General features: G+C 36.1%; 1 protein-coding gene across 1 annotated transcript; it reads left to right on the top strand.

The window, feature by feature from the left end:
- Positions 1-2,695: 2,695 nt before the first annotated feature.
- On the top strand, positions 2,696-3,630 carry LOC147522669 (uncharacterized). The gene is made up of 4 exons (XM_086557482.1): positions 2,696-2,931; positions 3,043-3,240; positions 3,334-3,399; positions 3,487-3,630. The coding sequence occupies exons 1-4, from the start codon at positions 2,713-2,715 to the stop codon at positions 3,628-3,630; spliced, it is 627 nt and encodes a 208-aa protein (XP_086413608.1). The 5' UTR covers positions 2,696-2,712.
- Positions 3,631-11,162: the final 7,532 nt, after the last annotated feature.

Raw genomic sequence — 11,162 nt, 5'->3', positions numbered from 1 at the left:
CAGCTATTCTATGTGTACTAGCTGTGGGGATAGGGCTCTAAAATTTGGGCGGGTCGACCATTTTGCTTCCCCCCAGCAAGAACACACTGAGGCAACTATTTTCTCCAACACCCACTTAGCTTCGTCCCCCACGCCACCGCCAGTTAACCTTTTCCTCTATTTTTTTTTTCCTGTTTCTCCAACGCCCACTCTCATCTCAACAAAGGTAGTTATTTCAAGCACCGATTTTTTTGCATTCATTCAATCACCAATTTATTTCAAGCACCGATTTTTTTAGGGTTTTATTTGACAAAATTTTAATCTTCTTAGGATTTATAGAGTGGGAAAGGGATTACAATCTTTGAGTCTCTTCTCCAAACGCGATTTTGCCATTACAAGTATGTTTTCTTGCTCCTTTTTTCTTCTCATCACTGCTTTCATAATCGTTCTTATTTATTATATTAAAGCTATTTGGTTTTGGGTAGTTTGTTTGAAAATTTTATGCCCTTGGTCTTCTCTCTTTCTAGCAAAACATTTATGTAGTCAATCACTGGAATTTAAACATTTGTTTTTTATGTTTTGAACTTGTTTGATTAATTGCTGTTCTAATTGGTGTAGCAGGTGTTGATTGTTTATATTGAGTTCATAGATAAAGTAAATGCCATACTTGGATTAGATGTTGTGTTTGAATGTTTGGTACAACTACAGTCATTCCAATGATACTTCTATGTTTAAAGTTAGGCTTGAATTGCTTTTCTTGATGCTATATTTATCCTCCTTTTGAGGTGTGTCTCTAGTATACCCTTTCGACACACTGATATGGTTAATATGTTGAACTTGTATGTATGGTTATTCGTAATGAAGGGGCTGATTTCCATATTACTCAAGAATCTATTTTTCTCATCAACAAAGCAACAGTACATTTTTTCAATTTATAATTTTTTGGGCTTCTATTAATTTTATTTATTTATTTTTGCTTGGATATACTTTTTTAAAATATGTTATCTAATTCTTAACACTAGTACCGATCAAGAAAAAAAATATTAAGACTAGTGCTTTTATGAAATAGTTTATTCCGAAAGAGTACTCCAATATATATGCATTGAATTGATATATTATTATGTCTAACATTTTTGAATGTTGTGTGTATCTTTTATTTATTCCTAGATACGCCATGGAAGATTCTATTCCAATCAATAGAAGTTGGATTGAATTAGATCACCATGACGAACGATTTCTCAAGGGTGTTGAAGAGTTTCTAGAGTTTGCAAAAAAGTACCATCATAATAAGGCATTGATACCGTGTCCATGTCACGTGTGTAGAAAGAGAGTGAGAAACTGCATGCATGTAATCAATATAATCTGAGAGATTCTGAAATCTTTGAAGTAATTTGAAAGCAGCTGCTTCTCCAAGAATAGCAAGTTGTTGTCTTCCTCTAAAATCAAGTCGTGGCATGAAGTATTAGTTGTAGATTATTCTTAGTTGTTTTTCTATTGAAGGTGGTAGCTTTACTTCTCTTTCTTCTGAACTAGAGAAATAAGAAATTGCCATTTGTTTTTTTTTTAGAGTTGACAGAGAGTGAAGAAATGTGAACTGTTAGTTGTTTCAAAAGCAGTGTTATTGGCGCTTAAATATGCATGTTTGCCTTAAGAATTAGGAGGAAAGTCGATGCGTGGTCATGTGGGTGACTAAAGTGACATCTTGATGTGGTACAATTGGTGATGGTTAAGTGTGCTAACTGATATATAAAGTAGGAGAGTAGTCTTTTGTTTTTGATAACCATTTTGTAGAGTAGTTAGAAAGTAGTAATTACTTTGTTAAGATTCCTTTTCCTCTTTTTTTTTTTTCGAGAAAGTGGGATTCTTTCTTGAGAACTTGCTTGACGGATCAATCCAATTACAAGTTTAATTCGATAGTCTAGTTTTTACTTTTTACAACAAATCCGGTACTCTCTCGACTCTAAAACCCTCAAGCCTTTCCTTTTACATATGCAATTTTTTTGTTTGACGTATTGTATGTCTATTTTAAATCTGTAAGGATATCTATTCAATTTTAAACATTGTCTTGTGCCCGTGCCCATGTTTGATTCATATTATTAGCTATTGTGGCATTGTCTTGTGCATGCCCCATGTTTGATTATTTGTTTTATAATGCATTTTTTTTTAAGATCAGGTAATTTACAATGGTTAGCAGCACTTCACATGGTTCAATTCGACTTCAGGACTCCCCAGGGGCAGGTAATGTGGTATTTACAAGGATATTACCTTAAAGTTCATTGCCATCAAAGTTGTGCCCATATGCTTATTTTCTATCTTTGGTCATCAACTCTTGAGACATGTTATTAGCGTATAACATTAAACATGTTATTTACTGAAATTTTGAGACCTTATTTTGTTGACATTAGGCTACATAACATTTTACTTCTCTGACTTTCACCCATTTTATGATCAGGTATGTCTGCCACTTCACGAAAAAGGTCGGGTAATACTAGAGGCCCAGCTATTCCGCTTTCGAAAAGGTTGAAACCGGGTGAGAAAATTGTTCTTCGACTAAATCAAGACACCTTGCGACCTTGCTCCCTAAACGAGGGTGTACATCACTTGTCTAGTGAAATTGCTACGCTTTGTTAAGCCGAGATCCCGATATTATAAGTCTTTTCCAGGATATGATTATGAGTTGTGCTAAGAACGATAGCTTCCCTTTATAAAACCATAATTGATAGTTTGAATAATATGTTTCAATTTGAGGGTGATGATGATGATGAGGGGGTTGGTGGTGATTATGTTCGGGACAAGATCATGGCTGCCTGGAGGAGCCACAAGTATGACTTAAAGAAGATATACCTTGATGGTAAGGATCCGGAAGAAGTGAGAACAATGGAAGCCCCAGAAGACATTCCTTTGGAGGATTGGAGAGCTTTTGTGGAGCTCTGTAATTCAGATGACTTTAAGGTTTGTAAACCATAACCAGTCATTTTACATTACCAATTCGATAATATGTTCTCTGATAAATTGTGATCTCTCTTTGTATACTGGTTTATTTTTTTTATCAATGACGTGTAGGCAAAAAGTGCGACAAATAAAATTAATCGTGCGAAGCAAACAGAACCCAATTACTCAGGAAGGACACCGGCAAAACTTGTTCGCCATGAGATTGCAAAGGAAAGAGGTGTGCCAGATGTAGAAGTTTTCCGTGGTGATCTGTACCTAGGCATGCATAGCCACGGGAAAAACAAAATTCCGCAAAGACAGGATTTGGCGGTAAGTCTTTATATGGTACCTTTTGTGATTTTGCAATTTACATACATAAATATGGTATTGATACTCGGAGTTGGTATGTTTATCTATCAATAGGATAAGATTGGAGCACATTCCGCCTCCAATCCTCAATCAGACCCGACTTGTGATGCTGTGGCGGAGGTTTGAAATTTAATTATTTTATTTCAAATGGTAAATTAGTCTAGAATATTAGTTATAAGCATAAATTAAATTCTGCCAATTAAATAGGTTCTTGGCAAGGATGGTAGAGGACGCCTTTGTCGGGTTAATGGGATCGGGTTGCTCCAAATCAAAATTGAAGAACTCGACTCCTTATGTCAAGAGGAATCAAAACAAGTGAAGGCTTACTTCCGACTTAGCGACCTTGTTTGAAGAGAAACTTGATCGGTGACTAACAAATTTCAAGGGCAAGTAGATCGGTGACTCAAACAAGTCACGGACTCTCTCCGTATGATACCAATCAATCCTAGTACCCCTAATGGACCATCTTCTTCTTCTGGATTCTCTTACAATAATGCAGCTTCCAATGTATGTAATATATTTAATCTTTTTTATATTCTTAATGAAATAACCAGATTCGACTAGTAATGTTTCTTGCACTACTATTTTCTAGGATACCAGTTACGTTGATGCTGAAGTGGATGTTAGAGCTCATTGGCCCTTGAAAAAAGTTGCATCTGGGAGGGTGATAAGTGTTGATCCGGGACATAAAATTGGTAGAAGAACCATAGGGGAGGGCAATTTCCTAGTCTGCATTGAAGCTATTATCGAAAGCTCATGTGAGATACCTGAACCATATAACCACTTTCGAACCCTTGGACAAATTGGGCAGGGAAATGTTATATGGCCTAAAGCGTTTCTCCATTTTCTCCCTCCTCGTTGTTAGGAAGTAAACTTGAACTAGTTTAACTTTTATTAGATATGTGCATAAGCTTCATTTTGAGTTCCATGCAAGCTTAAGGTACTTTATTAGATATGTAAGCTTCATTTTGAGTTCCATGTAAGCTTCAGGTACTTTATTATACATGTAACTTCATTTTGTGGAGACTGTCTTTCTGTGGATAATTTTGTTAGATGGAATAGCTTATCTTATTCATCTATTTTTTAATTTTTTTTTATTGTGGAATTTGCATATGTATGTATATGTGTTTGATATTTAGGTGGTGGACTCTACTCAACTGTACTAACCCCTTTTTAACTCCGCCAATGCAAATGCATTGTCGGTCCCAAGCCCGAATAAAGGAGGAGGGAAAAGGGTGGCGACTTGAAGGACTGTTGAAACATAGGTATGTGCTATTCTACTTTGAAATAACTACATCTCACTCTTTTTAAAATTACGAGTTCACTAACTAAAGTTTGGTTGGCATCGAGGTGGTGGACTGGAAAGTATGACGAAAGAGTAAGCACTAGTCAGTTTGAACAACGGCATTGGGGATTACTGGATGAGATGTTGCAGGAAGCGGAAGCGGAAGCTATGGGAGGAAGCAGAAGCTGTGTTACTTCATGCGTTGTTGTAGGAAGCAGATCGATGCTTTGGTACTGCATGCGTTGTGCTTATTCTACCTGAAAAGTCATTCCAGAGGTGGGGGAACTATGTAAAGGCATGGATCTTTGTTGGTGGGATCGCAGTTGAAATTCCTGCTGCAGGTACATTTCTAAGAGAAACACAATGATTTCACACCATATTTCCATTCTGTATGAACTACTACTAGCACGGCTCCGGCTTTACCTGCTTTTGGGTTTGCTTCTACTACTACTAGCTACTACTAGTACGACTCCGGCTTTGCCTGCTTTTGGATTTGGTTCTACTGCTGCTGCTACTAGTAGTAATTCTAGCTTGACTCCGGCTTTACCTAGTTTTGGATTTGGTTCTACTGATGCTGCTACTACTAGTAATGCTAGCTCGACTCCAGCTTTACCTGGTTTTGGGTTTGGTTCTACTGCAGCTGCTACTACTAGTAATGCTAGCTCGACTCCGACTTTACCTGGTTTTGGGTTTGGTTCTACTACTGCTACTACAACAACTGGATTGGGATCAGTTGCAAAAAGTACGTTTGCGGCAACAACTACTACTAGTTCTTTCACTGGTTTAGTGTTTCCGAAAGCTTCAGCTCCAGCTTCAAGTCCGGCGTTGTCTTTGCAACCACAGACCACAACTACTTCACTTGTGTTTAGTGAGTTTCTTAATACTATTTTAGTCTATGATTGGTTCTTTTGTTTAGATACTAGTGTTGGATTACAATTCATACAACTAGATTTTGCAAATAAATGGGGTTTGTAATGATTAGGATACTTAGAGGTGAAGTAGTAATTGGATTAATTTTTTTTTTTTTTATAATTTTAGTGGCGGCACAAGTAGAAGCAGCTAATATAGTAGAGAATAATCAGCCAATTGAAGATCCACCATCATCAAGATTTACTTGGACGATAGAGAATTTTAATAGAATCAATACTAAGAAGCATTATTTTGACATTTTCGTCGTTGGCAGGTTTAAATGGTAAGTAGTGGAGATTTTTGTTAAAATTTTGATTATGATTTTTGTTATTTGATTGGATTGTTTTTTTGTTTTTTGAGTAATTGTATTGTTTTTTAATAGGCGGGTATTGATTTTTCCAAAAGGGAACAATGTGGATCAGTTGTCAATGTACATAGACTTGATTATCAATACTAAAGATAGGTGGAGTTTCCGAAACCAAAAAATCATCAATACTAAAGATAGGTGGAGTTTCTCAAAGATAGGATCTGGTGGTCCTGGTGGTCTTCCTGTACTATATATTGTGATTGATAATAAAGCAGATATTGCTACAAAGGACTGACATCCTATGTTTAAAAAACTACATTTCTATTAAAGTGGTGATCATACCACGCCTCTCCTGAAGGCTTGCTGGTAATGCAAGTTTAGAAGTGCTTAAATAAATAGTTAAGTACTAAACCTGATTTCTTCTCTCTCTATTTCACGAAGATGGACATGAGGTATCCTTCACGTATAGATAGGTATCAGGTCAGTAGTTACAGACTTACAACTGACGTTGAAAGCTTGGCATGGGACCCAAATGATCAAAACTCATTTGTGGTAATTTACTCGTTCTGAAATGCTGTTTGAAATTTATTTTCGTCATCAACATGTAATCTAGTGTTGGGACGGAAATAGTCCTTCAAGATGGCAGAGCACATGTCGTTGAGTCTTTGTGCTAGAGCTTAGGAACTAGATTTTATAGCTGTGTTTTGGATCTTTTTGACCAAAACATCTATATATCATCCTGTAATTTCATTTCATACTCAGTCAAGATGACGTAATAGATTCTTTTTAAACACCCATATATCAACCTGTAATTTCATACTCTGTCAAAATGACGTAACAGATTCTTTATTAGTTGAGTTTCATAGAAAAAGCAACCTACAAGCAAGGCCCAAAATTTCGATATCGTTTAATATATCGGTGTACTCAAAAACCGAGATATATCGGATATATCGGATATCTCGGTTTTTGGTGACCGGTCAAAGTTTCTAAAATATCGGATATCTCACCGATATATCTCGGATATCTCGGATATCTCACCGATATATCTCCGGATATATCGGATATTTCGAAATTTCAATATTAAATTATTAAAAATTGGTCAAAAAGTCAACCGATATATATCGATTATATCGGAAATATCGATTATATCGGCGATATAAACTTTCATATCGGAAATTCCGATATATCTCGGAAAAAAAGGGGTTTAATATTCGGTGGATATATCTCGGAAATATCGATCTCGGTGTACCAATTTACCGAGATATATCGGCGAGATATCGGATATCTCGGCGATATTTTGGGCCATGCCTACAAGTACAATAGCGGGAAAAAAAAATCCAAGTCTAAATAGAGTATACTATGTGACACCATATCACCTTGCTGTTCATGTGAATCCCTTTTTAAGATTTAAAATCCATGTGAAAGTTCTAAGAGGACATCTCCTTGTTATAGTTCTAAGAGGACATCTCCTTGTTATATTCTTATATATAGGCTGAAACCAGCTAAGGTAGTATCCTCTACTGACTGGCTAGTTTGTATAATGGTTCTGGGTATATTAGTGATAAGCAAAAGGTATGTCCTGTCGATAAAATAGTGACGTACACATTAGTATCTGACAAATAACTTTCAGCTACTTAAATTCTAGCTGTATTTGTATGTATTTGTATTTGTATTTGTAATTGAACAATTTTGAATAGCTTAATGGATATTGTGTCCCAAGTACTTCCCCCTTCCAGGTATTTTCTAGTAATGAGCTGCCTCTTATTGTTTTGGTTCATGGAATTTTTGGATTTGGTAAAGGGTGCCTTGTAATCTTTATATTTTTGTTTGAGATTTTCACTGTTTCGTTTTATTATTGATTGGAGTTTTGGGATTTATGTTTCGTTTTATTATTGACTAGGGTATGCCCGTGCCTACGGCCCACGAGACCTCGACGCGCCTGCGGCGCTATCCCGAAAAATGAACGATCATATTCATATATGTTTTGGGTATGAACATTTATTGTTCATATATGTTTTTGGTACGAACAATCAATGTTCATGTCTGTTTTGGGTATGAACATTTATTGTTCATATATATTTTGGGTATGAACAATCAATGTTCATATTTGTTTTGGGTTCATGTTTTTTTTGGGTATGAACATTGATTGTTGAACAATCCGTGTTCATATCTATTTTGGGTGTAAACATTTATTGTTCATATATTTTTTTGGGTATGAACTATGAACAATCATTGCTGCGGACACGGACGCAGCATGGATGCCCGTCGGACGTGGTCAACATGGTCGACGGGCCAGTCAAGATATGATCGGGCCGTCAACATGGTTAGGACGCGGACACGGACGCAGCATGGATGCCCGTCGGACGTGGTAAGGACGTGGTCAACATGGTCAGGACGCGGGTCAAGACACAGTCAGGACGCGGTCAACATGGTAAGGATGCGGATTTTGACCTAAAAAAATAAAAAATAAATCAAAATAATATTAAAAAACTCAATTTTTTCATTTTTTTTGTTTTGTTAAGACTTATAACATGTTTTTAAAGTTTGATTAAGAAATATTAAACTTAATTTTGTGGCTATTTATCTTTAATAGTTTTGAATTTATGAATGTTGATACATTTAATTAAGTTTTTAATGTTTAATTTATATAAAATAAAAATAAAAATATTAATTAATTTCTTTCCTTCCTTTGCGCGTCCACGTCCTACTTTTAGATATAACCGAAGTCACCGCGTCGATTAATGCAAGGTCAGCGTCCGCATAAAATATAGTTCATAGCTAATGTTCATAATTTGGAGTATGAACAGTTATTGTTCATATCTGTTTTAATAAGCAGTTGATGAAGAACAACTATATAGTTGATTGAGAAGCTATATATGTGATAAAATATATGAAGAAATGGTCACACACCCCATGCTTTCCAACGACAAATATTACTTATGGGCTTATTAGCGAGTAAAGTGTGTAGGAAAAGACATGGTTAGGACGCGGACACGGACGCAGCATGGATGCCCGTCGGACGTGGTCAGGACGTGGTCAACATGGTCAGGACGCGGTCAACATGGTCGACGCGGGTCAACATGGTCGATCGCGGACACGCGACGCGAAAGATGGATGCCCGCCGGGCGTGGTCGACGGTCAACATGGTCAGGACGCGGTCAACATGTTCAGGACGTGGTCAACATGGTCAGGACGCGGTCAACATGGTCAGGACGCGGATTTTGACCTAAAAAAATAAAAAATAAATCAAAATAATATTAAAAAACTCAATTTTTTCATTTTTTTTTTGTTTTGTTAAGACTTATAACATGTTTTTAAAGTTTGATTATGAAATATTAAACTTAATTTTGTGGCTATTTATCTTTAATAGTTTTGAATTTATGAATGTTGATACATTTAATTAAGTTTTTAATGTTTAATTTATATAAAATAAAAATAAAAATATTAATTAATTTCCGCGTCCTTTGTCGCGTCCACGTCCTACTTTTTTGAGATATAACCGAGTTACCGCGTCAGTGTCTGCGTCCGCGTCCGTACAACATAGTTCATAGCTAATGTTCATAATTTGGAGTATGAACAGTTATTGTTCATATCTGGTTTAATAAGCAGTTGATGAAGAACAACTATATAGTTGATTGAGAAGCTATATATGTGATAAAATATATGAAGAAATGGTCACACACCCCATGCTTTCCAACGACAAATATTCCTTATGGGCTTATTAGCGAGTAAAGTGTGTAGGAAAAGACATGGTTAGGACGCGGACACGGACGCAGCATGGATGCCCATCGGACGTGGTCAACATGGTCAGGACGCGGTCAACATGGTCAGGACGTGGTCAACATGGTCAGGACGCGGACACGGACGCAGCATGGATGCCCGTCGAACGTGGTCAGGACGTGGTCAACATGGTCAGGACGCGGTCAACATGTTCAGGACGTGGTCAACATGGTCAGGACGCGGGTCAAGACACAGTCAGGACGCGGTCAACATGGTCAGGACGCAGATTTTGACCTAAAAAAATAAAAAATAAATCAAAATAATATTAAAAAACTCAATTTTTTCATTTTTTTTGTTTTGTTAAGACTTATAACATATTTTTAAAGTTTGATTAGGAAATATTAAACTTAATTTTGTGGCTATTTATCTTTAATAGTTTTGAATTTATGAATGTTGATACATTTAATTAAGTTTTTAATGTTTAATTTATATAAAATAAAATTATAAATATTAATTAATTTCCACGTCCTTTGCCGCATCCACGTCCTACTTTTTTGAGATATAACCGAGTCACCGCATCAGTGTCTGCGTCCGCGTCTATGCAACATAGTTCATAGCTAATGTTCATAATTTGGAGTATGAACAGTTATTGTTCATATCTGTTTTAATAAGCAGTTGATAAAGAACAACTATATAGTTGATTGAGAAGCTATATATGTGATAAAATATATGAAAAAATGGTCACACACCCTATGCTTTCCAACGACAAATATTCCTTATGGGCTTATTAGCGAGTAAAGTGTGTAGGAAAAGACAACTTTGGATTGTGCTTTTAAACAGACTTAAAGATTACAAGAACTTGAAGGAGAAAAGACAATGGAATTAGAAAGACTGAAATGAAGTGCACGTCATGTTCAAGTGAAACGTATCAGGGATGGTTAAAGAAGTTAAATGGACTTGTATACAAAAGGGTATGCCCGTGCCTACGGCCCACGAGACCTCGACGCGCTTACAGCGCTATCCCGAAAAATGAACAATCAATGTTTATATATGTTTTGGATATGAACATTTATTATTCATATATGTTTTGGATATGAACAATCAATGTTCATGTCTGTTTTGGGTATGAACATTTATTGTTCATATATGTTTTAATATGAACAATCAATGTTCATATTTGTTTTGGGTTCATGTATTTTTTGGGTATGAACACGGATTGTTCATACATAAAGAAAGTATGAACAATCAATGTTCATATCTAGTTTGGGTACAAACATTTATTGTTCATATCCGTTTTGCTTTCGCACACACTCACACGCTGCTCCCAAAGCAATTCCTCGATCCTCGATCTTTCGGATCAATTTCAAAGACTCCCGAGCAATTATTTAGCAATATCGTTAACTTTGACAAGCAAAGTATCGTGAGTATGAAAATCTGCACTCTATCACTATCTTTAAAGTTGGCATTGGCTCTCAAGTCAATCACCACCTCCTCAATCCCCATTAAGGCATTAAGATCACCTTAGCTTAACTCAAAATCACAAAAGTTTTAATAAGTTCTTAACTAATTGCAAGTACTTGATATAAGGTTTAGCTTGACTACTCAATTGAAACCCGATATGTGCTTACAAATATTTTTGAAAAGTTAGACTTGTACAATTTG

Source organism: Coptis chinensis, chromosome 1 (assembly GCF_015680905.1).
Source record: "Coptis chinensis isolate HL-2020 chromosome 1, ASM1568090v1, whole genome shotgun sequence".
Taxonomy (NCBI): Eukaryota; Viridiplantae; Streptophyta; class Magnoliopsida; order Ranunculales; family Ranunculaceae; genus Coptis; species Coptis chinensis.
Note: the sequence above shows the minus strand (reverse complement) of the source record. Positions and strands in the feature narration are given on the sequence as shown.